The sequence below is a fragment of the Pterocles gutturalis genome, unplaced genomic scaffold (assembly GCF_000699245.1).
Source record: "Pterocles gutturalis isolate BGI_N339 unplaced genomic scaffold, ASM69924v1 scaffold13488, whole genome shotgun sequence".
In the NCBI taxonomy this organism is placed as follows: Eukaryota; Metazoa; Chordata; class Aves; order Pterocliformes; family Pteroclidae; genus Pterocles; species Pterocles gutturalis.
The window spans coordinates 1-27971 of record NW_010123210.1 but is presented as its reverse complement, the minus strand read 5'-3'; the positions used below and the strand labels follow the sequence as shown (position 1 = coordinate 27971).

Below are 27971 nucleotides of genomic sequence, written 5' to 3'. Positions count from 1 at the left end.
GACATTTGCAAAAGAAAAATTCAGGTTGTTTAAGCAGTGTTTTTTCTGATTATAAGCTTTTCTCCGCTTTGTAGCTGTGCTGATCTTCTGTTGTGTTTGTTGCTTCCTGATACTAAAATAAAGCCAACAAAAACCCTCCTACATTGTCAGTGAAGTGGCACATAGTAAAATGTGCCTTTACATTTATTCCCTATTCTTAAGTAGTAAAATGACTAGGGATTGTCATTCAGGATGGATCAAGTTAGGAGCAGTTTGCACAAGATGGGTGTTTGTTTGCTAGTAGGCTTTGCAAATTCCTTGTAGGCAGCAGAGACATCCTCTTGATGATGCCTTTGACAAGCTCTGTGAGGAAATGCACTCTAACAGGAATACTTTTCCTTCCCAATTTCTTCCTTTTCTGGTTCTGTCTTTCCTACTACTTTCCTGATTTATTTTAAAATTCTCGGTCTGAGTCCCGGCTTATTTATCCTTTCAGTTGTAGTTTAGAATAGATTGTGTTCATCTTCCCAGGTCCCATATTCTTCCCTTCTACTTACAGGGTCTGATCTCCTTGTTCTTTTAAAGCTCTCTTTTAGTTTCTCAGCAGTTCTGTTGCCTGCCTTTGTCAGTGAGTCCCAGTTTCTCTACCTCAACTCTTCGTTTGCCATATTCCATCTGATTTTCTAGCTCACTTTCCATCTCTTTTCCAGCCAGTCCCAAAGTTGTCTGGTTTTCTGCCTGTCCCATTCTGACTCCCATTCTTTAACCATTGTATATTTGGCACCCACTTCTCTTGTTTTTTTGTCAAACCCAGTCCTGTGCCTCAGTCTGGTGGGCTTAATCTGCTGCTAGCACCTGAAAATGTCTATTCTGAGGAATACCTTTCAGCAAATACCTGTTTCCATTTATCTGTGCCCTTTTTGCTCTTCTTTCAGCTCTTTTTCAGGGAGTATACTTAAAATGGGCTCGTTACCTAGAAGCAAGGTAGAAGAGGTATTTCTGTGGCACAAAAGCATCCTTCTGTTCCCCTTATTTACTTATCTCAGAGTAGTGGGGGGAACCTTCCTCTCCAGTTAAATATGATAGATGTAGTATGTGTATGTGTTTAGTCTTGCTTTAGTCAAACATGTTGGTCACGCTTTTATAGGTTCCTTGTTGTTCAGTCCAAATTCAGATTGAATCTCTTCTGTTAGTTTAAAGGTTTAGTGAATAATTTGATGCCAATTTTTATTAAGAATTTGAGTTGTGAGTCTGGAAAGCTGTGGAAGAAATTATACTTTTCTGTAAGGGTGTTGCGTTTCTAGTGCATAACTTCAGAGACCACAAATATTATTAGCTTGTTAGTAAGATACAAAATTATTATGATAATCTGCACTAAGGGATTTTTTTAATAAGTTAAATTCTGTGCATTTTTAGCAAATTTTGTTTCAGATTAACTTTAGTCCCAACAAAAATATATTTCCCAATTTACTGACTTTCAGGCTGAAAGCACTTGTAGTACTTTTTAGCTTTTACTTGTAAACAGAACAAAAATAGACTTCCCAGTCCTTACGACTGCTGATGATCTCATAGCAGGCCAAAGCTAACTTCAGTCAAATTTTTTATATGTTTAGCCTGTCAGTTGATTTTTTTTTTTTTTTTTCCTTAGGAGTTCCGGATGATGTGATTAGACGAAGCCTAGGTGATGGTTGGGGTATCCACTCCATCCAGCATAACTTCCATAGTTAAAACTACCAGATTTACTAATTTGTCCAGTGGTGTTTAACCTTATTCTTCTGATCTGTGGAAAGGAGGTCTTAACTTAGTACAGTTCAGATGCTATGTTGAGTGTCAAAAGCTATTTTTTAAAATCATTGTTGATTTTGTTGTAATGTGAAGAGGATAAAGGGTGTATCTGTTGCCCATTTAGGATACTAGGAGTTTCTTCATATAGCCGTAGAGAGCCGTTGTACATAGACAACACGTCTCTTTTGAAGAGGAAAAACAATGCTAAATTGTGAAGTTGTGTGTACTTAATAAGCTTTCAGAATCTAATATTAAGAGCATGATATTTCAAGTGGCCCTGGCATTATCATCAAAGGAAGTAACACATCTTGAAATTGAGAATCATGAGAAGATAAGAAGAAAATGTAGAATATGAAAAAAAATTACATTATCAGGTGAAAAGAAACCCAACCTAAAATACCTTGTTACAAGTAGCGTGGTGATAAGGCCTGAAAACTGTATTTTCCTTGACGTCTAAACCCTCCTTGGTTACTTTTACATTGGGGAAAGTCAAATACTTCTTACTGGTGTCGGGTTTTTTTTTTTTTGTTGTTGTTTCTTTGTGGGTTTGTTGTTTTTTTTTTTTCGTTTCTTGTGGATCTGTGAGTATGATATACCTAATGGGAGCTGTGGTCTCATTTTCCTCTTATTTTTTCTTTTGGGCACTGTACTATGCTAGATAGGTTATGCAGGAGTAATCCTGTCTCTCCTCCAAAATAACCTGGGTCGAATTCTTTGAAATACACCCTGAGAGACTTTTTGCCTAGTATTTCCATTTTAGGAAAAAAAAAACCCCAGAATTTCATATGGGATGGAGGTTTTGCTTTTCTGTTTCCACTCACCAAAAGCTTGTATCTGTGACTAAGGAGACTCAAAACTAGTGGTAAATTTTGATAACCTTAGAATTAAATAATGTATCTACAAGTGTGAAGAGCATACTGAGGCTGGAGTAACAGAATTTTAGCTAGAAATCAGTTTTCATTATGAATAATAGCAGCTGGGGGTCCTATTTGCTGTGGGATTTGTCAGTATTCTTTACAGATAGTTTTCTTGTAGTCTTTCCTAGGCATACTCTTACGAGTTGAGTATTTACCAGTCATTTTAACTGCTAGAGCTGAACCTTTAGGAAGACACTGGTGTGGAAAGGTGGTAGAACTGTAATGGCTATGCTCTTCATCAGTGTCATGGTTCCTGAAAGGATTCTTCTTGTTCAGTGATTGCTATTCTCTTATTGATTAATTGCAGTGTTTTTCCCAAATGTTCTCCAGTTTGTCAGTGACTTGCGTAATTTCAGTCACATGAAACCATGGTCCAGGGCATGTAGCTCTAACCTGACCCTTTGTAATATTAGATTAGATTGTGGGTTTTGGAGTTGCATATTGTTTGGGGTAATAGTTTTCACTGTATATTTTAATTATGTAGATGAATGCTTGAAGTTTGAGATTATTTGTTACTACGGTACAGTGGTTGGTTGAATACTTATGGATAAAATGAATTGATATAAATGGTTATATTGGAGACCATTCTGGTTTAAAAAAAAAAGGTAAAAATAGGAAGGGACCACTAAGTAATAGATTACCAAATTGCCTAATTTGCTACTTACTGAAATAATGATTTGCCTTTATTACTCAAATTTGCTGAATATCACAGCCTAAGTATTTGGGTTTGGATTATCACTGTAACTGACATGAACTCGGTGCAAGTTTGCTTTTGCATGTTAAGCTGATGAATGGATTAATAATTCAGAATTATTAAATTTATTTGCTTCTAAAATGAAAAATATTATGGATTAAATCAGACATATTCCTGGTGGTCCACCGATCGCAAACACAATAATATTGAGTGTCTTTCTAGTCTCATGGATATCTTTTTTATTATAATGGAATAGAGCATTTGCAGAAATCCTTGAGTAAAAGCCTCCTATTTCTGTTGTTGAATAGAAACTGAAATACTGCATTTAAAGAAATTATGACAATGACACTGCACTTCCTGTGTGGTTTAACACTCTTGTTGGGTAATTGAGGTAGGAATGGGAGTATAATGTAACACCCAAAAGTTAATCTTCATGAGCACATTGGGTCCAGTGTCCTGCAATGTCATACTGCCATAGAGTGTAGCTCTAGTAACATCTTTGTACGTGATACTGATTTCATGTTCATGAGTATACCTTCTTTCTTTGAAAGTGTCTGAGACACTCTGTGCTTCTGAATTATGTAGTGAGTGCAATGAAGATTTAGGCTTATAAAAAGCTCTGGTGCCTGGGAATAGGGGCATCAGAACTCTTATTTGTTCAAGTGGTCCTTTGAATCTACTGTGGGCGAGATTGAGAACAGGCAGTGTTTGTGTACTGATAAGTTGCTGCAGTCTTCTTAAACCAATACTATTTAATTACATTTGCGTGGGAAATAAGGAGAATGGAGGACAGAACTCCTACAGTCTCTTCATTCTACCCATCAGTTCCACTGTCTCCTCACGTTTTCTTTGTGCTGTCAGGTCCTCGTTGCTGCCGCGCTGTTACAGACCACTGCTCTTTATGCTTCCCTTTGCGAAATTTCTCTTCTGCTCACTTCCCAGCCTGTCCCCAATGCTCAGTCATCTTCTTTTCCCCCCACCCCTTTCACTGAGGAGAGAAAGTTTTGTAAAAAGTTCCCAGTCTTTCTACAGAAATCATTGCTGTCATACACCTGGATAATAACAGCACCACAGCATCCTCTAGTGGCTCACTTGGTTTGCTGAACTTCTGGCATATCACAAGTAGGGCTCTTCAGGTAGACTTTTAAGGGAAAAGCTTTGCTACTGACTGACAGCAAGCCACTTGTCTCTTGAAGATCTGCAGTAGCCTGTCAATACTAGCTATGCACAAAATGCAGGTAGGGACTTTTCAGCCTCTCTAACACTACATGCTAAATTATGGTTAAGTACAAGTGTTGACTTTTTTGCTGTTCTTTCTGAATGGAAGCAGCCTGTGCTTTCTGTGTTCATTATTTTTTTTAGAGCTGTTTTTTCTGGAGATACCAAGGAATTACTGCATCAAGTGTTTTTTATTAAAGATAGTATTTAAAAAAATAACTTCTACTGTGAGTTTTCTCAAAGGATGATGTTTATTTTTATGAATTTTTGTGTCATCCTACAGCTCTTTCACTTAAGAACTTTATATTCTGATCTTTAAAAAAAAGTAATTGAAAAGCTCAAGGTGTTTCTTCTTAATGCCTTTTCTTCTGATTAAAATGGCTTAAGGCTCTCTCTACCACCTCTACTGTTCTTGCTGTAATGTTGTTAACTTCTGTGATAGGTAGATAGTATCTGCACAGAGATGGGTGTCAGTGGTTCTAATTAGAAGGGTGTTCAGCTATCTTGAAACAGTGCATGTACACTGTAAGACCTTATGATGCAAAATAGACAAGTATGTGTAAACTGATTTTCTGCTTGCTTTTCAAGAATATGGTATTTATGAAATAAAATTTTGGCAAATACTGTGCCACAAACAGTGCAGATTTGTGACAAAATGTGGGTGGTAGCAGCAGAGACTTCTGGTGTGATGGCTTTCATCTTTAACAATGAAAGGCTATCTGTGTCTGTTAATTTAATGGAAGTTACTTTCTTTAACAGGCTGGACTAATTGAAGCCAATGGAGAGCTTAAGGTGTTTATAGATCAAAACCTAAGTCCTGGAAAAGGTAAGAACACGATTTTACTAAGACTCTCAATTTCTTGGTTTTCAGTTGTTATGCTTATTACTGGCTTTAAACTGCTTTCTTAGCATAGTTTTCATAAAGCTTTTCTTAAGTTATATAAACAGCAATAAAACTGTAGATTTTCTGTGGTTTATAATTGTCTTTAAACTGTGTGTGAAGTTTAGTGGTGGTTTGTCATCCCATATGTTATCTTCTCGTTAGTGTAGCTTGTGTTGAAGTATAAAGGCCAGGATGGGCTGAAACATCTTTTGGGGCACTATGTTTTAGTAAATGTGAAAAATGCAGGAGCACAGAAGTTTAAAATGGTTTGACCATTTTAATGATACTAATGCAAGCCTATCTGAAAAAAATATTTTGAACAGAACTGTTTTGGACTTGCAGATAATGGCTGTGCACGTATGATAGTGTAATGTAATCAAGCAATTCACTAAAACACAGGCTGTAAACTTGAATTTGATGTGTAAGTCTAAAACTAAGAGTAACTAAACATTTGGGGAGTTACGAGCTGCACTTTAAAATTAGCATAGTTGGGGAAAAAAACAGAAGCATCGCTGAGTTCCAGTTGCTTGCAGTTCCAGACAGTTATGTCATATGACCTCTTCTGTAAGCTGGTTATGCTATATGTGAAGATTAGATTTTTGTCTCTACTATTCTTATGGGAAGGCTGTTTTCATAGTGAGAGTGTAGAACTGTTCTCTGATTTCCAGTTAAGTATATTCTTGCCAGTTTATGTACTTTGTTGGTGGCAGTGTTATTTTTCAGCTTAATAGTTTTCTCCAGCATGTTTACCTACTCTTTATTGGGTATCTTAACAGTCTTTAGTTTGACAGGCCAACTAGCCTCTGTTTCCTAGATTCCTTATCAGAAGAGTTCTTTGTTGTCTTTATTTTTATCATAATTCTTTGAGCCTGTTGACTGTTTTCATCAACTTTCTGGAACACAAGTAACCAAAATAGTGTTTATGACTCAAAGTAAAGCATCAGTCACAATTGTACAGAGGCATCAGCAATTTTTCTATGCAATGTCACATTTGGTTCACAGGCATCTCACAATAGATTTTGGTGAAATGGCCATTTTCCTTTGTTGTTGCTTCCAAGTAATGATCAGTCAGGTTTTTTCTTGTGTGTGACAGATGGTGTGCTTTGATAGGCTGTACTAAGAGTACAGAGTGAAACTTGTTAGCACAGAATCACCTGCTTCTTCCTATCTGATGGTCACATAAACCTCACTGTTTACAAATCTATTGATTTTATGCATTGTTGGATTACACTAGTACTCTCAGATTAAGTTGTAGTCCAGTTCAGGTGAACTCCATTAGTATTATTTGCTCTAGCCTGTTATATACCATTTCAGGAAACCCATTTTAACATTTATTTTCACAACCTGCAGAACTTATAATTTCTATCACCAGCAATTAACTGTTTTTCTAGGTGCATCAGGTATTTTATTGCAATCTCACTAGGCTCTCTGACATTCCCTTGTCCAGAACGTAGATTGCTTGACAAAAGGAGGCTAATCTGCCATGATCTACTTTCACTGGAGAAGGCACTAAGGGTTGAATTGTGACATTCTGGAGGAATGCTAAATCCCATTGGAAGCAGTTGCAAGTTTCCTTGGCTCAATCCAAAATATCCAATTGCATTTTTTTCCCTAAGGCCTCAATTACAGAGAACGTAATTACGCGGGGCCCTTTCCTTTGCTTTTTACCCTATATTCAGGAATGAGTTTTGTAGAAATTGTGCCTAAATTAATCCCAGTAAACCCTCAAATTTTAAACAGAAGTGATGTTTATAAAAATTTCAAAGATCAAGTGAAGAAAAGCTGTAAGGGCACCTAAATTGTGTTTTATAGCTCTATCCCTTTTCTGTCAATAATGTAAATGATTCCTGGGGGTGCTGGTTGACAGCAGGCTCAATATGAGTTGTCAGTGCACCCTGGCAACCAAGAGGGCAGATTGGATCCTGGGGTGTATCAAACACAACATAACCAGTTAGTCAAAAGGGGTGATTATCCCACTGTATTCAGCATTGGTGCGGCTTTGCCTTGAGTATTGTGTGCAGTTCTGGGCCCCACAATTTAAGAAGGCTGTGAAGGTTCTTGAATGTTTCCAGAGGAGGGCAACAAAGCTGGTGTGAAAGGGCTGGAAGGCATGTCCTTTGAGGAGTGGCTAAGGATTAGTTTAAAGAAGAGGCTGAGGGGTGACCTCATTGTTGTCTTAAAGCTTCCTGAGGAGGGGAAGTGGAGAGGGAGCTGCTCATCTCTTCTCTTTGGTATCCAGTGATAGGACGCATGGGAATGGTTCAAAGCTGCATCAGGGGAGGTTTAGACTGGACATTAGGAAGCATTTATTTACCGAGAGGGAGGTCAAACATTGGAACACGCTTCCTGGAGTGATGGTCAGTGTCCCTAACCTGTCGGTGTTTAAGAGGCATTTGGGCAGTGCCCGTAACATGCTTTAACTTGTGGTCAACCCTGAAGTGGTCAGTCAGGAAACTGGATTAGATTATCATTGTAGGTCCTTTCCAGCTGAAATGTTCTGTTTATTTTATTCTATTCTAAATTGCTTTATCCAGGATGAGTGTGTGGTTTAATTGTGGAGTAAAATTCCAAAGTGACTTGATTGTAATTGTTTGGTTCTTGCATATCTTAGTTACAAAGCAAGGATAATATCATTTGGATATTTTAATTGTTATTTTAGTTTGTTTCCATTCTGGGATTAAAATAAATATTATTTGTTAATTCCTGGCTTTGTTTAGAATGTCCACCTGACTAATTGCTTAAACCTGAAGTTGCTAAAATTCACTGTGTACATGGACTTTGAATGATAATTATGATCAGAATTCATTTGGAGGGTTAGAAAATAAGTATGGGTTGGAAGGATGGAAAGAATTTTTAATAGGTGCTGAACCAGAAAAACTTCCTTATGAGTTTGTGTCTTCTAAAAGTTATTTGTCAATGAGTTTTAGACACTTACAAATTTTACTGTTCCAGGAGGTTGTATTTTGAAGGAGACTGCTGTGTTCAGGTCCTTGCTATATTCAGATTAATGTCGATATTTAAGTATTAAATAGAACACTGTTCAGTTCTAATCCTGCCCCTTGCTTGTGAAGAAATTTGTGCAAAAGAAATTATCTGCTTCAGATGAATGCAAGGGAAAAGATAACCAATGGTATTTAATGTTGTATTGAAACTAAAGCTCTTAAATTAATTTAAAAATTACTCTGAAAGAAACTTTGGATCTTCTATCATGCCAGTAGGTGGCATTATTGGTATGTAACCAGAAAATACTGCTGAAGATGTCTTTAGCTCCTTTCGCTTCTCACACTTTGAAATAAAGGTTTCACATTTTATGGACATAAAGAACTTTAGTTTTGTTTTCATTTCAGATTTGGTAACTGAAAAAAATTAAAGTCAAATATGTAAATTTTTAAGGTATATTTAGACTCTTACATCTCAATGCTGCCTAACTGTAAGATTGTCTTGTTCTTTTTATTTATATGGCAAGAAACTTTGGCGATGTAATGTTATTTTTAATTGTATTTGCAAGATCAAATCCTCCCCGATTTTTGGCAGTGACTGGAATTGTTCCTCTGGAACAGAAGTAGAGATTTATTTCAGAGCCCATGATTCGTACTTTAGCAAACAGATGTGTGCCTGAAGATTGGTTAGAAAATGCCTGTGTATTATTGCAGTTGAGGTAAATCCAGACAATTATTATTATCTAAGATCAAGCTCAGGAAATAAAACTGTTGCTGCAAATAGGAATGATATTGTGAAAAGTCTAAAAATACTTTAAAGTTGTCTAACAGTAGACCACACTGTTTATTTCAATACAGATTTTGAAAGACTGTAGCTTGGAAAGACTAATAGCTAAAATATTACTATTCATATCTAAGGATGATAAGAATCACCTAGAAGTCTGAGTTAATGTGAGAAATTACTTAAGAACCTAGTAGTGCTGCACACCAGGGAAGAGTGATATCTTTGTGAAAGTGCTCAGAATTGCTGTATAAGCATGTTTGTTGTCTTAACAGGATGGCGTGACTTGTTCAATAAGCACAGGTATTTTTACTTGACTTGGCACACAGCTAGAGACAATCATGTCTATGTTGTCAAAGCTTATGGTAGATTGATACCCTCAAAATAGTTCAGTGTTTTCTGAAAGTTAGCATATAACTAATTAATCATAAAATATCTATGGTGTTTGTGAGCGAGGTGTTGAAAACTGCAACTTTACAGGAGTGACATCTGAGGAATCAGCTCTTGAGGGTACAGTCACCCTCTGTCTTTTTTTCCCAGATCTTCAAAGTACACCCTTTACACGTATTCTGTATGTATATGTAATCTAATAATCTAAAACTAGTCAAGTTAGTGCTTTTGTGGTAAGGAATTTTTTTCTTCATAGGTGATGTGGACTGGCTAAAAGGCACTTTAAATGGCACCTTTAAACTAATGTTTTTATCCTAGCTGTGTCTTCAAGACTCCTCTTGCACTTGGAAGAAAACAGTGGTTCAGGTTCAGTGATTTAGGGTAGATTTTGTAAAGCAAAATGGATAGAAAATACTGTGAACAGTCCTTGAGGGAGTTTTTTGGCATTTGATTTCCATTTCACCTGTACCTAGTGTTGGGGTTGAATGAGATTGTTGTCAAGCATTGTTCTGATCGCTGTATTGAGACAGGTTAATGGATTTGAGACTTTAGTACACTGTTCCTGCTGTGGTCGTGCTTTGAGGTAGAGAAAGAGATGGAAGCCTGCACCATTAATTAATACAGAAAACTTGTTGATATGATACCTTGTTGTTCCAGAATGTTTCTTTTAGCTATTTATTTTGTTACCTCTTGTTCTGTGATAGTTGTGTAGATAAGTTGAAGACTTCCCTCAGCTTATTTGTTTGTGTCCTGACTGCCTTACCAGTTTTCTGTAGCTCTGAAATTCTCACTTTCTTTGCATTTTATTTCCCATCTTGACTAAAGATGACATTCTGAGCTCTGCTTCACTCGTGTCCAAAACAGTATTCATTTTCACCTCTGTCTCATCTTCAGAGATCGCAAATCTGTGTTTGAACTGCATGAAGATTTGGATCCTTCTAGAGATTCTTCCAGTCTCTAGTGAGCTTCTTGTATTTCATTATTTGGAGTCTTCAAAGGCACATATTTCCTATTATTTCTATATACTAAACTGTCATGTTGAATAATAAACTTAAGTTTTTCCTACTATCTGCCTGCCTTATCTTTCAGTCACCATGAGGTCACCCATACCTTAAAAAAAACCAAACTGCAAAAGAAACTTGGGGGCTTTATTAGATTTCTATTGCTTGGTAATGCCTTGAGGAAGAGAACCTGTAGCCTGGTTACTGGGTTATTTTTATTGAAGTCTTGGAGCTGGAGTTAGCTGTGGAAGTTTCTGTGGTAGCAGAGAAGCCCAGTAAAAATGGGCAAATGAACCTTTCAACTGCATGGAATAGATTGCTCTAAGGTATATTACTGTCAGTTTTATTTACAGCAGCCCAAACAACTGGATAGAATGTTACTTCTGAGTAATGAAAGAAGTTTTAGAAGTAGCTCATCTTTTTGTAATTCTTGCATCTTTTTTTTTTTTGATATTGTAAATAAATGCGTTGCCTTTAACAGAATCCAAAGAGAGAGTTAGACAGCTTCTTTAAGTCTGCAGTTCTGATTATTTCAAACTGGTTTTCCTTTCTGTTTGCAGGAGATACAGATGATTTGCTCTTTAGAACCGTAGAATCATAGAATGGTTTGGGTTGGAAGGGACCTTAATCATCAAGTTCCAACCTCCTACCACGGGCAGGGACACCCTCCACTAGACCAGGTTGCTCAAAGCCTCATCCAGCCTGGCCTTGAACACCTCCAGGGATGGGGCATCCACAGCTTCTCTGGGCAACCTGTTCCAGTGTCTCACCACCCTCACAGCAGAGAATTTCTTCCTAATATCTCATCTAAATCTGCCCTCTTTCAGCTTAAAACTGTTACCCCTTGTCCTATCACTACACTCCCTGATGCAGAGTGCCTCCCCATCTCTCCTGTGTGCCCCCTTCAGGTACTGTAAGGCTGCTATAAGGTCTCCCTGGAGCCTTCTCCAGACTGAACAACCCCAACTCTCTCAGCCTGTCCTTGTATGGGAGGTGCTTACTTACTAGGGAGGAGGGTAGTACTAAAAGCATACTGAGCTGTCAGCTACGTGGCTGAACTAGCCAAACGCAACTTTCCTGAGTAGGACAGTGGCAAGTAAGAAATGGTGGAAGATGGTAGGAAGACAAGTAGAGGCCGTGACTAAAGATCAGTGAGTCTAATGTAACGTCTTCTGAAACGCAATAACAGTGTCTGTAATAAAGCCTATGACTCGCATGGACCCTGAGGGAAATCTGTAATCTGATAACCCAGAGCTTTTCAATTGAAAAAAAGAACCCTTGCAAATTTTTTTTTTCTAAGCAGTTGTTTTGATGGACAAGTTTGGAGCTGGAATTAGCTTTGTGTGTATTTGCTTTACAAAACAGTTGCAGTATGGGATTTCGTTAGTGATGTTGATGTCGAATTCCCTCTCCTTCTCCTCCTACCTGTTCTTACTAAAAGGAAAAAATCTATGTACAAAAGACTGCCAAAACTGAATCTGCAACATTTTCCAGATGATTCTCATAGTTTTCATGTAATCTTATATCAGTCATTTGAATCTTAAACAGTACTCTGGCTTTATATAAATTCTGTTTCTATTAACTTAAAAAATTCCCGAAATAAAGAATGTGTTGTTCCAGATGGCACATGGCCTTCTCAGAAGTGACAGTCACAGTGGAATCTAGTGTCTATGTCACTTCCTTACATCTTTTTCATGGGAAGTCTTGCTGGTCAAAAGAGACATATAGGGCTCTTCAGCTGATATTCTCTTAGTTAGGAGTTTTATCAGGTTATTGATAGTCGTTATCTTTTTGAGAGTGTATGTCATATTTATTCAACTTGTATTGAAACTGGGTTAATATTGCTGCTGCCTTTGGGTTTTGTGGGTGTTGTTAAGATAGATTCCAACTGCTCTGTTAAAACTATCCATTTCAGAGCTCTATATATCATTAAGACGAAAGTTTGTTGAGTTCGTAAGAGTGGTTATAAGCAGTTGTACTGCAAAATGTCATCTGCAAGGTCAGTTTTCTTTAGACTTTTAAAGTAACCCTTTGCTTAAGTCCTAACTTTTGATCACTTAGAGTATTTGCTTACAAATCGGTCTGCTGAACACAGTTTGGTTGGGACAGTGAGTAGATGGTAGGAATTACTTTGGGTTCTAACAAACCAACTCTCTTCTCATTTTGTATGTTTGTTTGTATGTTTTGCAAAAATGCAAAAAGTGCTTGCAAAATTACCTTACCAAATCCAGTTTTCCCGTATACAGTATTGCTTCTATGCTAGCAGAAAAACTGAGAAGACCTAGTTTGTTAGAGACTGCGTTATCAGGAAACTCGCTTGTTTTTCCTGTTGACTTCCTGTTGTTGCATCACTCCTGTTGTTCTCTCTTTCACAAGTAAAGAAAACAAAGACAGATTACATCAGAAAATGGTACAGCACCTAGAATTAAAGGGGTTTTTGGTCCTTCAGCCCATCCTCTTTGGTCTGAAACACCAAATTCAAAGTCACTACTGTTTCATGAATGGGAGCAGTCAGCTTTTAGAGAGATGTACTGCTTTGTCTGCAGAGGGCACTCCTTTCTGTAATATTTCTGTGGTGTCTCAAGTTATTTAAAGTGTTCATAATTAGTTGTATCACCAGTCATTTTTACTGCTGAAGTTCTGCAAGGGATTCTTTCTTTTTCGTAAAATTCTTGAGTTTCTTTTTATGTGCAGACAAAGGTCCAGTTCAAAATTTCTCACTTAATTGCAATCAGTAACCAAAGAAGGCTGTTTACTGCATACTCTGTATGAAGAGTGCACTCGTGTGGAACAGTTTTTAGACAGATAAAAGATTAAAGGATGCTTCTTGTTTTGCTGTGGAAGTTTTATGTGGCATTACTCCTTGATCCCATCTGTATCATTATCTTCTGTTTGGAGGCATTCTGGAACTACATACTGATAAAGTTATACTTTCATTTAGGTTTAGTAATTGCTTATAAGTTACTGAGTTGTCTTCCAAACTGTTTGTGTTTGGTAGACTGAGAATTTAAGTAGTAGTTGTAAATGGTGGGTTTTTTTTTTGCTTTACATGGCCTTTCCCCATGGTTTTTAAAGTCTTTAGAAGGGGAAAAAAAAGTGTCAAGAGCTAGCAGTGTTAATACGTGTTTGTTTTGAAAAGGAAGAAGAGTTGGTGCCAGGGAAGTTGTCTGCAAACTTGTGGTTTAATTTTTACATGCTGTTATGTACACGGTGTGTTGGCCACAAAGTGCAGGATTATTTGGATTGCAGTGATTACTGTAAGAGTAGAGTAACAGTAATTAACAAATGTTTAGTAAAAATCCTTTGAGAAACTGAGTTGTCAGTCACTTGCAAAGCTAAGTTAATGAAATTTTTTCTGCTTGTATACTTAAACAAAAAAAAACACATGCACAAAACCACTATGAAACCAGAGCATTATGAGCCTTTGATGAAAATGCAGGTGGATATGAGAAAAATGTTTGCTAATGAAATAAGTGAGAAAACAGTAGGATGCACTTGGGCAGAGAAAAATTGAAAATACCCTTTTAAAAAACCCAACTCTTTCGCCCTGTCCCCCCATTGTTGAGCACTTATGCTCTTTCCTATTTAGTATGATACCTTGTATAGGCTGACTTTGACTTTACTTCGTACTGAAGTGTGTGTTACTGTTCTTCCAGTTACATTTGCATTTCCTTGACAATCAGTTTGTGCCATGTAGACAGTCATACATGGTAGTTTCTGCATAGAGCCAGGTTGGTTCAGTTGCGTGAGGTAACTCTGGCACAGCACCACAGGAAATGTTAATCTAATTAAAAACTTTAAAGAAGCATAGTGCATACTCTTCCCTTCATGCAGATGTTTTAGTTGCAAGATAGCTATTTGTTTTCATAGAATTAAATGAATAATATAAGGATGCTGGAGGCCATCTAATCTAAGTTACAGTCAAACTAGAGTCAGCTTCAAAGCACAGAGCCTTCAAGTAGTTGAATTTTTCTGTATGTTTCCACGGAACCTCCTAGGCAACCCGTTGCTGTGCTTCACCTTTCTCATTGTGAATTTTTTCCTTGTGTCTGGTTGGAATTTGCTGTGCAGCAACTTGTGACTGTTGCCATCTTTTACTTTTGTTGTGTCCTCTGTCGTCTCTGTAACTCTCCATTTGATAGTTGAAGGCAGTGATTAGATTCTCACAAACACACCTCTCCTTCTACCTTCTCTTCCACAAGTTGAACATGCTAAGCTTCCTCAGCTTCTTGCACATGATATGCTCCAGGACCCTAGCCAAATTAGTGTCTTTCTGCTACGCTCCCTCCCTCCTGTTTGTTAATGCCTCTCTTGCACTGTGGGCCCCAAAACTGGAAAGAGGTACAGCAGGTACAGCTTAAAGAGTGCTGGAGTAGAAGGGAATAATCACTTCCTTTGTACTTATTGCTGTACTCTTCCAAATGCAACCCAGAATGTGGTTAAGTCTTCATTAGCATAGAGATGTACTTCTGGGTCGCATTCAGCTTGTTGTCTACCTGGACCCCGAGGTGCTTTTCTGCACATCTGCTTCCTAACCACTCGACCCCTGACATCTGCTGTTGCATGGAGAGACAAGATTTTCCCATTTGTCTTTGATTGCATAAAGTTTTTGAGAAACAGCACAATATCATAAAGAATTACTTTATTTTTAAACATACCAGGAGAACTAAGTCTCTTAAGTGTATCTGAAGAGTTGATAGATGATCGAGATGATTAGAAAGAGTCTCATGGCAGTACTGTTCTTTATGAAGTTGTCCTACTGAAGTATTGCTAGAAGTTGTTTTAGGAAAAAAATTGATAACATGAATCAACATGGCCAGAGAATATCTACCTGTGAATTCTTAAAGAACCTAGCAACGGTACTTCTGTCGTGCTAACTCAGTATGTGTATCATTAATGTAGTACCAGAAGGATAGAATGCAACATATCCTGTACTAATTTTTGAAGGGCTCAGATAACTGCAGATGAGCAAGTCAGACTTCTGTTAGGCAAATCAGTTGAGCTTCTAACAGAGAGGAGAAGTGAATAAGTAGTAGACATATGGATAAATGTGATGATGGGCAGGAGTTAATGGCTTTCCTAGAGGTGGGGGGGGGGGAAGTTATGAAGTTGGTCTTTTCAAAGTCATGCTTTGGAAGAGTCAACAACCATGTGGATAAGGGTTATCTAATCAGTTCAGTGTCCTTGGATTTTTTAAAAATAACAGCAACAAAAACCCCTTGATTATCAAGGTCCTTAATCAGCCTCTTAAAGAAACTAAGGTGTCATAGAATGGGGCAGTACTCCCATGGGTTAATAATTGGTGAAAACCAAACTAGATACAGTGAGGACCCCAAGTGAGCTTTTAGCACTCAAGAAAGATCTTGAAGTCATTCTAGGTTATATGAAAATGTAGTATCGGTGTTTGGTGGGGAACAAGCAAATGGAATTTTGATAACACTTGGAAAGGAACAGGGAATAAAATAGAAAATGTGCTATGGAGTTACATATGGCATTCTTTTGTCATGAGTGGTGTGTCCATCCCTGTCCCCTGCAAAAATAATTTCAAAGGGTAAGACAACTAGAAAGTATATATGAGCAACAAGAGCTGTCAAAGGTAAAGAAAGGCGATCAAATAGATGAGATGTCTTAACTTTGGAAAGCAGTTACAACTCTTATTTTATACTGGAAATATAATCTCGAGATTGCTTTGTTGCTTTTAAAGCAATGAGGAGGAGGTTAAAAAATACATGTTGACCTCCAGGAAGCTGAGAAGAAGATACACGAACACTAATAGCCAGGGTAGCTTGTATCGCATTACTGCATTCTGCAGAGAGGAGGAACACACAGAACAGGCCATGATAGTGATGGATGTACTTGAAGGAACAGGAAGACATAACGGACTTATGTTACAAGCTAGATAGCTACTGACTTTCTGAAAGACCACTGGAAATTTGGTTAATGAAGGAAGAATGGCAGGCTACTGCATCCTGTTCGAATTTGGGGGACAGAATAATTTCCCTTGTGAAACTATCAGTTTGACATGATGTTAGTAATAGCAGCTAGGGAATAAAAGCCTTTTGGAAAGCAAGGGCTTAAACAAGATTTGAGTTGCCCCCAACTTTCTGTAGACTACCTGAGTGTATGAGAGATGATAAACATCAAGGATTTGTTAGGACCCTTCCTGATACAACTGTTGTAACAATACTTGCCTATTGCTTCTATGTTGGATAATGGGAAAAAGAAAGGAAGAAGAACGGGAGTTGTGCCAGGTTATTCTGGACCCACTGTCTCCTTTAGAAATTTTGAGCTGCTAAACCTCTCACCTGACAACCAAATGACAGATGTTTAAGCAAAAGGAATGTCTCCAGTATTTTAAGACTTGTCACATTATTTTTTTTTTCTGTAGTCTTTGTTGTCTCTTTTTGTTTGCTTTGTTTTGTTAGTTTGTGGGTTTTTTTGGGTTTTTTAACTGTGGCATAAAGTGTTAAGTTGCTAGAGGATACCTGGCTTGATATTTCTGTAGCTGAATTTCTGTTTTACATGGCTTAAGACTTGCTTGCCTATCCATGGTGGTTGTGGATGACTTGTGAACAGGAAGAGAGCAGCTTTCCCTGCAGAATTGATCTACTGTGTTGCATGTATTTTGTTCATATATTGGATTCTTGAAGTCTTGTTTTCTAATTCCCTGCTTTCAGCTGGGAGGGAACACTTAGAGGAAAGTTGTGAATATTCTCTTGGAAAGGCTTCTGCTAACCAAATTTTATCTCCTGTAGACCAACGTGCCTCAGAAGGGTATGTCATATGCTGGAGCATTCGGCATGTTTTTCACATGATGCAGGAAAGATTTCAATAGCCACAGAGGACAAAGGTAGAAGAGGAGAGATTTATGCTTTCTGTCAGATGCCCATTGCCTCTGTTACTCTGCTTTAAAAGAAAAGTATGAATACAAGCAATTGAAGCATGTTCATATGAAATCACTGACCTGTAAGGTTACATAGGAGAAAGTTTGAGAAAACATATAGCGAATCTAATTTTTTTATTTTCTTGAAATGTGTAAATGCTACATTTATATTGAGACACAGTGCAGTTCAGAGCTAGTTTCTATTACGCATTGGCAATACATATGAAACTGGAGTTGCTAAAATATGATGTGACTTGACCTGAAGCTATCTACTTGTATTTGTTGTAGGGGTTGTTTCTCTATTGGCTGTTCATCCTTCTACAGTAAACACGCTTGGAAAACAGCTCCTGCCAAAAACCTTCGGACAGTCTAATGTCAACATTGCACAACAAGTGGTAAGACTTTGCGGATATTTTTTGTTACTTGTACTCTTGCTTACACATACTGTAAATCTGACTTGTATCTTGATAGTTGGTATCCCTTGTCATGGGCAGATAGTCTAAGCTTGTTTCTAATTTTAATAGATTTATGTTAAAACAAACGTTCTTTTGCATTAAAAAGGCAAAGATGACTGTCAAAGTGGATACCTGAATATTCAGGTGCCTTTGTTTTTTGCTAGTCTTGTCGCATAAAATCAGTGGCTCTTTCAGATTCTGCTTTAAAATCTGTCACAGAGAAATGTAAATGAAGTCCATTAGCACATTTTTATTGAGATTGAAGTTACATGGAACAAAACTGAAAACAGGGCTACATGTCTTATTGTTGAATTTAGATATCCTTTTTCTTAAACACTTATTGTGAGCTTTGTGTAATGTACATGAAATGAGAGGTTTCAGAGAATCTAATCATGCAATAGATAATAGGTTATGAGAAGTAATTTTTATAGTGATCGAAGTTAAAATTTGGTGATCTGAAGAGAGTTGGTCTCAGTTCTTCTGGAAAGCAGCTGTAATGCATAAACATCTGAAATGCAATATGCCTTACATTTGGGTTTCTTCTTGATATGAAAGCAACTTCATGTCTAACTTTTCCAACTCTGAGCTCTAAGGAGTGTGTTATAACTGAGGCTGCTTGAATCTATAACTGTACCACTTCAACTGTATAGATGGTGTGATGGTCTAGTCCCTCTGCAATAGGCAGTATATCTGTATAACTGCTTATTAACTATTCTTTGAAGCTGTTACCATGCTCGGATAGCTGCTATGGTATAACTCAGTTTGAAGAGGGAAACAAAGAAGACAAAAATCCTCAAACCTCTACATCCTCCCATGTTCTTAATTATCCAGTATTGCTATGTTTAAGTCTTGAGCTTCACATAGTTTGAAGAGACTGAGACAGACTGAAGGTTATTGAGTGATGAAGTGTCTGCATAATTAATTGTAGATCATTCACTGTGCTCTATTTCTGGCAGTGGTGGTGCATTAACTACTTCTGGCAGCCACTTGGAAGTTAAGAGTGTAACGAAAGGAGTTTACCTGAATGAAATAGCTCCTTCAATAGGAGGCATTTTATCAATAAACTTCCAAATAAATTCAGAGTAGTTAGGCATTATTTTAGTTTAAAACCAGTAACCAGCAGTGGGAGGAGAATGTTTTAACTATAGATCATAGGCATAATGGTACAAGGGGGTCCCTTCGGGGCATTATTGTGAGACTGTGTACATACTTGAGTTTAATGTTGAAAATGGAGTGTTCTTTCAGATAATTTGCAAAGTCTTTTCTTAAAGTACCAAAACCAGGGGATAATAATGAAATTAGAAATTGTCTGATGCTTTTTAAAGCTTTCAGCAATTAGTAAATTAGTGTTTACAACAACATATGCATTTTATATGCATATAAAATATTTTTTGTGTCTTCCATAACAAGTTTAAACTGACAAACCCTCATCTATATTATCTATGATTAATTTTACATGGTAACATTATTTAAAAAGTATGATTCCAAAATAATGACCACTCTTAATGGTGGTTTTGTTAATATGATTAATGTGGGAAATTTACATTTGCAATCATAATTTTTTCAGCACTTACTCTGAATGTATTAGCATTCATTTTTTTGTGAAAGCAGCGGCCCATATCAGCATATTTATATTGTCTGTTACCAATACAAAATCAGAAGCTAGCTGTACGTCGTTAAAGAAGGGATGGGGGTTTTGTTTTGTGTGTTTATGTACATATAGAGAGAAATTTGCAGTAAATTTCTGTTGACTTTACAGTTCTGAAGTGGATAGCAAGAACTATAAAAAAATTACCTCTAGAACCCTGAAATTAAGAGGAGATACGTTTTCTGACAATGTGCAAAATGTTCTTGGGAAGCAGAATTGAGTCGGCTTATGACCCTGCTCAACTTTCTAAGCTTCAAGTGGTAGAAACAGATTTTTACTACTTAAGTACTTAATTTTCTGAGCTTGTGTTCCTTGTTAAAGTAGTCTGGTTTCTTTTTCTTAAATACTGTCTCCATGTAAGTGTTTCTGTTGAGTACGGTGAAGTGGACTATGTAGGTTGTTCTGCTGTTCTTTTCCATTGTCTTGATCTTGTTAATTCTTAAGGTGGTGATCTGTAATCTTGTTCTCTTTTGATACATTAAAGCGTAGAATTCTGTCTAGTTTTCAGACTTTCGTGAGTCAGAATGGGAATTCAGAGCAGGTTTTGAAGGTACTGAACAGACTTCACTTTTCCACGCTAGAAATGAGCCTGTGAATTTGTACGCCCTTCCATTTACTCATTTGTACTCTTGAGTATTTCAAGACACTACTGAGCACAGTAGATGTCCAGGGTTTACTGCTGCCAAATGAATTTTCTCCCAGGAGTAATTCCACCCCCTCCCCCGTACTGCCTTGGCTCTTATCTTACTGCACAGTCATATAAATTATAGATGTGGCACCAGAGTGATGGTGGGGCTGTTTGTGGTGTTGGGAGTAGAGTGGGACCCTCTAATTCTTGGCCTCTGCCAAGCCAAGATGTTGGCTCATCTCTTCCAGTCTTCTGTAACTGCATCCTAGGGAATAAAAAATGGCTAACGGTTTTCCTCTGTTCTTTATGTTGTCTTCATTACTTGAATAGCACATGGATGCTTTTCGCGCTCTTGTGAGACATTTAGTGAACCAGACCAGTCAATAGCAGAACTGATAGTACTTTTTCGTGGGGAGAAAGTGAGCGGGTTCACACAAGTCCTGTGCCTGTTTGGCATCCCCCACCCTCATTCTGTTTCCCACAGACAGAGGTTTTAATTATGAAAAATAGTAGGGGAGATTAGTTGACTTTCCTTAAGAATTAGAAACATTTTAAGTGTGGAAGAAAGCTACTAGAAAGGGGAGGAGGACCTAAGATTTTCCAGCTGTCAGAAGCTGATGTCACAAACTTGTATGTTAACTACTAGGAGAGATGACATAATATAAATTACAGTATTTGTAAAGAAACACAGCTGTTTGTCCTTCCAGGCAGCTGAAATCGTGAACATCTAATAGTCACTAGACTGCCTCTTGCATTCTACATGTAAAGATTATTCAAATTTTGGTTCATTTTAACTTTCATGCATAAAATATTTCTTTTAGGGTTTTCATTTTTTCTATTTTATTCTTGTTGAGGCCAAATTATTTAAGTTAGCCTGAGGGAGAAACTTAAAATTTTGTTGCAGAATGTAGCTGCAGGAAAATATAGCAGGCTTTTGTGGGTGGTTACGAGTTTAGGTTCATTTGTTATTTCACTTACCTGATGTCAGGGATGCAACCTACTGTTTCCCCTGGGAGGTAAATGTACCCCCTAAAAGTAGGCGTATCTTTTTACAAAATAGAAAACTGTACACTATCATTTTGATTTCCTAAATATTTAGTCTCCAGAAAGTTACATTTATAACATTTCAGAGATAAAAAACATCATCTGCAAAAGTGGGAGTTCTGCTTCAGCTAGTTTCACAGATAAGGAGAGCAGAGCTCTCTGTGCAAATACATATATTATTCATGATCAAATTAGCACATCTTCGGGACTACTTACCTATAAACTGAAAGGCTGTGATCAGCTGAGTGTATGCTTTTGTAACATGTTCAGAATGGAATGGTTTTGCCTAAATTGGTCTCACTCACTGCAGTGATAAAGAAAGTTAGCCCTTACTCTTCCTCTAACATATCTGTATTTTGGTTTTGACTCTGTAGCGATAAGAGGACAGAGTTTGGCCTTCCTTGCGACAGCTCTGCATTTTCCCTCTGCTTTTGCTGATATTCAGATCTTGTTTCAAATGTTCATCTTTTAGCTGTAATTTTCTGCTACTTCTTTATACATAGACTGGTAGGGGGTTTTTTCCCCTCCTTTTTTCCCTTTTGGGGAGAAAAGGGCATGTGTATTTTGATCTTAGTATTGAACCGTGTTAAGAAATCCAGCAAGCATTAAAGTTAGTGTAAGGATAAAACGTAAATGCTCATTACTTAGGGAGTTCTCTAACTACGTAATCTGTAGTCTGAAGTTTTTTATGCTAGTGTGTATAAATTCAGTGCATCTAATAGAAGTAGGTAGGAAAAAAAGTATTAGTGTTGTTTGCATGATGTGTCATTTGAATCATGCGGCATATTGGTATCTTGGAATACTTATGATAATTTTCCAAATTATTTTACCTTTACTGCAGGTTATTGGTACACCTCAGAGACCTTCAGCGCCAAATACTATCCTGGTAGGAAGTCCACATACACCTAACACACATTTTGTATCACAGAACCAGACTGCAGATTCTTCACCGTGGTCTGCTGGGTGAGCAAAATAAAAGTTACAAAGAATTAATAAATTGTTTGAAACTTTTGTTCTAAATGTTCACTGTCATAGTCTATGTACTCTTCAGGCTAGCAGTGTGAGAGAGGGAGTCTTGTTTAGTTTTCCATCAAAAGCACTTCAGCATTGAAGTATATTAAAATACGGAGTTAGTCACACAAGTATGAGTCGCCCCCTCGTTTGTCATAAAAGGAACTAGAATATTTTCTGTAAACTCTGACAGATACTCTCACATTACTTGCATTTAGAGAAATTAGCTCCTAAAGTGGCACAGGAATTCATCTGACTTGATTCAGTTTTTAATTTGGCATTTCTGTTTTGCTAGTGTATTTAAAAAAAAAATACAGTACATGTCAGATTGAACAAGTGTATCCTGAAGTATCATTTGAAATAAGAATGTAGTCCTTTTTGGGAAAAAGTATTAGATACAATGAATGCATTATTTTAGTGTCTCTTCTCGTGCAAACTTGTTTTTAAAGGTCTCTTGTTAAATGTAGTTGTGTCTTGTTACACATAAATAGATTTCTACTTTGGAATTATACAGTGAAATGAGATGTAGAGAACTGAGAGGTTCCAATGCTGATACTAATTTTCCTGATACTTATATTTTTCCTCAAGTTACAAGGAACTTTTTATTTAAAAGCTATGCAGAGAACTTTGTTATACTTCTTGTATTTTGTAACTTTGAAGTTTTCATAGCAACTTCAAGTACTGTATAACTTCAAATGTTTTAGTAATAGCATAATGTTTATTGATTTCAACCAATATTAGATTTTGTCTGTTCAGTCAGTATCTGACTTACATAGAGAATGCTCGATCAATCTAATTTTTTGTGGTCAAACTACATGGGCTTAAATTTAAAAAAAAATTTAAAATAGAGGTTTCTACCTGTAATTAACTTTTCATGTTTTAGCGTTTATCCCCCTATTCCTTCTTGTCTTGAAGATTGGAAGGTTTTCTTTATTGACTTCTTCAAGGATTATCCCTATTGTTAACTTATTATCTGCTACTGGGCCTAGCAGAGTTACCAAAAGAATGAATTTGTACTGCGTTTATTCATCAAGATATTAGAATTGTTAATTATTGTAAATAGGGGAGGAAAAAATTATAGGAAAAATTGTTGGGAAGGGGTGAGAAGCAGAACAAAAGGGAAGTCTTGTTTTATTACAGCAGTGTGCCTGTATTTGAAAAAGAGACATTAAATATTCCAAAGTTAAAATAATCTTAAAATATATATTATGCATATATTTAGGAAGCGGAACAAAAAAGGAGAGAAGAATGGCAAGGGTTTACGTCATTTCTCTATGAAGGTTTGTGAGAAGGTACAAAGAAAAGGAACCACCTCATACAATGAGGTGGCAGACGAGTTGGTTGCAGAATTCAGTACCACTGATAATCACATTTCACCAAATGAATCAGTAAGTACATGGGAGGTCAATTACATGTGAACTGAATGGGGGAAGAGAACTTTCTTTTGAGATTCTTGTATTTCTTTTCCTACTGCTAAATGAAACAACTCAGACATTACCCAAGTTTACCCGTTTACTGTAATATGTATATTTTCAAATATTTTTGTCACAGGTATGTTTTTGATTAATGCACTGTGTCTACAGCAGGCTTATGACCAGAAGAATATTAGACGACGTGTCTATGATGCCTTAAATGTCCTTATGGCCATGAACATTATCTCTAAGGAGAAGAAGGAAATCAAATGGATTGGTCTACCTACTAACTCGGCTCAGGAATGTCAGAATTTAGAGGTATATGTGTTAGGAAATTCACAATGGCTTTGTGTTTGAGTAAATGTTTACAGCTTTAATATGTTCCAATCCAACATGCGCATGTCATCTTCTGAGACAGAAAGGTAGAACAGTATGGTCCCTTTTGACTTTTTTTTTCCCTGTATTTGCAGAACACGTATTTAAACTTCCAAATACATATATTTTTAATTCTTTTATGTCCAAAATACAGGTTTGTCACGGCTTTTACAGTATATATGAAGTAGTTCTGAGTGGAAGTTAATCAAACTTGAAAGACTAGTGTGTATTTATTTCCAACATCACAATGGTGGTGCTCAAGAGTCAGGAAGATTGTTTTCTCCAGATGCCAGACAAATAATACATCTGTGGTGATAGATGTTGCATGTAGATCAGTGTATATATATATGTGTGTGTGTATGTATATATATGCATTGCTCCCTCTTTGTTGCTGCAAGTATTTCTGACATTTGTCGTACATGAACATGTCAGACTTTTTTACTGCATGTCTTGGGTAAGAAGTAAAATATTTTGTATTGAAAGGCATTCATAAGTTTTGGCAGGATTTTTTTTTTAGTATCCTGAGATTTGCAGAATAATAAAGTTACCAAGGTTTACTGAAGTTAATTAACTTTATCAGAATAGAATGAGACTTTGTGTTTATTCTTATTCTAATAAATGTGAATTCCCTTCAGCATGACTGAAAAATCAGTGGAGAAGCTGACAAATTGTAAAAAAAAAAAAATAAAACAAAACCACGTTTTGGGATCTATGTACGAAGGGCTAATTCTATGGAGATTTTTGTTTGATACTGATAATTGATTTTTCAGTTAGTACTCTAATTGCTATCTAGATGAAGAAAATACAAGGTATCTAATCAACCTGAGTTTTATTTAAATATTTATCATCCCAAGTGAAAATTACTAGTTAAGGTAAGAGAGTGATAGTTGCGGCATCAATAAGTAGGGTGAGTATGGAAGGTGAAGTGGTTGGAAGATGACAGTGCTATGTGCTGAATAGGAAACCAGCTAGCTGGAGGGATTTTAAAAGTAGATCTGTTTGGATCTGTCTCACAGAGTAAGGTATTGTCAGTAACGCTGGAACAAAAGAAAAAGAAGTGTAGCTCATTCAGCTGGGTTTGTCGTGACTGATAACGTTCTAAAGAAAAGTAGGATAATATTAATACTGAAGTAAAAAAAGCAACTTTGAGTGTAATGCACAGTGAAGGTTCATGCATTTAAGATGGAAACAAATGATAACTTTGATATCAAAGTGAGAACTTGTTAATTTGATGTCACAAGAGGAGGAAAATGTTCTATTAACCAGTGAATAATTGAAACACAAGTGTAATATAGTCTTGAAAACAGCAAAAATCCTAAGACATGTTGAGGTTACTTGAGGAAATGGCAGGATTCCTCCCTTCCCCATTATTGCTTCATGAGTATTCTAGCTCCTGTTTCTGCAAATTCTGTCTGTTGACATTTAAGTTATTAGTGATGCTACCTGACAACTTTTGCAATAAGTTTTTTTTAAATGAGTTTGTGGAGGCTAATGTTTAATTTGTGAAATTGTCAAGCCTAATAAACTTTTTTTACTGTTTCATCTGATACTGCTTAGCTTCACCCTTAAAATGTTGAAAAATCATGCCAAGTAGCTTCTAAGGGAACATAGGAGTTTGAGGGGTTCCCTGTCAGGTATTTAGTATTTTAAATCTTTTGTACTTTATGTGTAAATTAGAATATTAGATTTGGTAAAATACATCCTGATAATGCAAAAAGACATGATGTAGCACAATTAATAAGGTCTGTGTCTTGCAGTAGTATGGAAAGCAATGTAGTTTACAAGTATATGATAGGAAAATATCTCAGATGAGTTGGGTAAGTTGTTTTTTTTTATTTTCTAAAGCTAAACTACAAGTCCTGGTACAACTTTTTTTTTTTTTTCTTTTTAATATGATACAGTATCATGCCTTCTTGCAGTTTTTTCAACTGTACACTTCTGGGTTTTTTTCACAAAAAAAAAAAAAAGCAAACAGAAAACTGCATTAATGTGAATTTTTAACTCCAGACATTTTCTTGTCAGTTGCAGATTTTAAAAACAAAAGTTGATGTTCAGGCCAGTGGTCTGTCTATCCAGTGGCTTGCCTGACAGCAGCAATTAACTAGGAAGGAGTATAAGTTTAGAGAAAGTATTTAGTGATGTTTACTCCTGTAACTTGTGGTTCAGGCATAATCTGAGGCAGATACAGTATCCTTCTATTTAATAGCCTTCAATTAATTTTTCTTCCACAAGTTTTTATTTTGTACTAAGTTTGCTTTTAATGTGATCTTTTGTGGCAGTGTGTTTCAGGTGCATTAGGAGCTACTTATGAAATACCTTTTGTTTGTTTTGAACATACTATATTTAGTTGATTACCCCTGTTTTTTTTTTTATTTGGAAGTGATGGTGACCTCGTTATTCCTTACTTACTTTCTCCATCCTGTTCATGGTTTTATAGGTATTTTCCATGTTCTCCCTCATTATTTCATTCTCCATTCTGTAAAGTTCTATTTATTCATTACTCCCTTGTATGGAATTTGTTCTGTACCATTGATTATGCTGATTCCTCTTTTGTATGGTCTTTTTGAAATGAAAACACTAGACCTACAGAATTCAAGATGTAAAGATTCAGCGTTCATACACTGATGGAGTGATAATTTCTGTTTTGTTATCTGTTTGTCACCTAATAATTCAAAATTTTGGCTGCTGTGGTGTACTGAGCTGATGTTGTTGTAGATACTGTCATTTAGAATCTCTACTGAGTGTCATTTTCTTTCTGAAATTTGCATGAAGGGGATTATGTTTTCTTACACATACGACATTACATTTAACAAAATTAATTTTCATTATGTAATCACTCAGTGCTGAAAGACACTCTGTGTGTGCTTTGTAACGAGCTCTCATTTTACTGTGCCAGATAGCCTGTCATAGTCAGCAGATTCTGTCACCTTGTTGTTCATCCTCTTATTCTGATCCTCTGTAGTTTGAATAAAAGTAAATTAAGTCCTTGTTGGATCTGCCAGTGAGGTGCTTCTGCTGGGAAGCCAGTTTATTTCCTACCATTTTGTCTCCTATCTTTTATAATATTTTTTAGTATCTATTTAATACTATAGGGACTTGACCTTTGGTTCCACAGCAGCTTCATTTCTTTAAGCATCTTTGTTGGATCTTCTCCAATACCTCCAATATCAGTAGACTACATAATCCTTCCGGTCTACGTGTTCTTTGCCTCCTTGAGAGAATTTGGATAGCTCTTTGAGGCATAACTCCTGTTTGCAAAGATGTTTTTACCCTCTCCCCGATATATTGTAGTTTATTTGCCAGTGTTCTAATTCTACTCTTTTGTTAAAGTTGCCATCGGTACTACTAATGTGAGTCTTGATAGTTAAATCTCTAAATTATCTGCAGAACCTTAATGATTGACATCATACGTCCTAGCTTCAGTTCTCTGGTACTGAAATGATTTAAGGGGAGAAAATGTTGATATAAAATGGTATTTAAAACCAACAAGCTAACCAATCCTTTTTATGTCTTAAGGTGGAGAAACAGAGGAGACTTGAAAGAATAAAGCAAAAACAGTCTCAACTACAAGAGCTCATTCTACAGGTACAGTCAAGGTACTCTTGTCTATAGGGCAAGGTAACTTATCTCTGTATTCCTGTTGTTTCACTCCAGTGAGGGATGGGAAACTTCTAAGAAGATTAGAGGTGAATTTCGGGATGAGGCATTTGCAGTTTTAATTTAGCGCTAAGCTGGGACCATGCTGGTGGCCACAGCTATTGGGGAAGCTGGCAGCCTTTCATGAGTTATGATGAATTCGTTTGCACTTTCAAGTATGTTTAAATAGGATTTACGCTGACAGGAGCTGTAATTCCTACTGTACCCTCTGAATCTTCCAATTCAGTTCTTATATCTAGAATAGTGGTGTCCCTCAGGGGTCCATCTTGGG

General features: G+C 36.7%; 1 protein-coding gene across 1 annotated transcript; it reads left to right on the top strand.

Annotated features, from left to right (window-relative positions):
• Positions 1–5352: 5352 nt before the first annotated feature.
• Positions 5353–27628, top strand: TFDP1 (transcription factor Dp-1; the record flags this gene model as incomplete). Its single annotated transcript, XM_010077819.1, has 6 exons — positions 5353–5419; positions 17759–17865; positions 22087–22208; positions 23479–23644; positions 23840–23986; positions 27560–27628. Coding segments are annotated over 6 exons (678 nt in total), but the record flags the coding sequence as incomplete, so codon positions are not given.
• Positions 27629–27971: the final 343 nt, after the last annotated feature.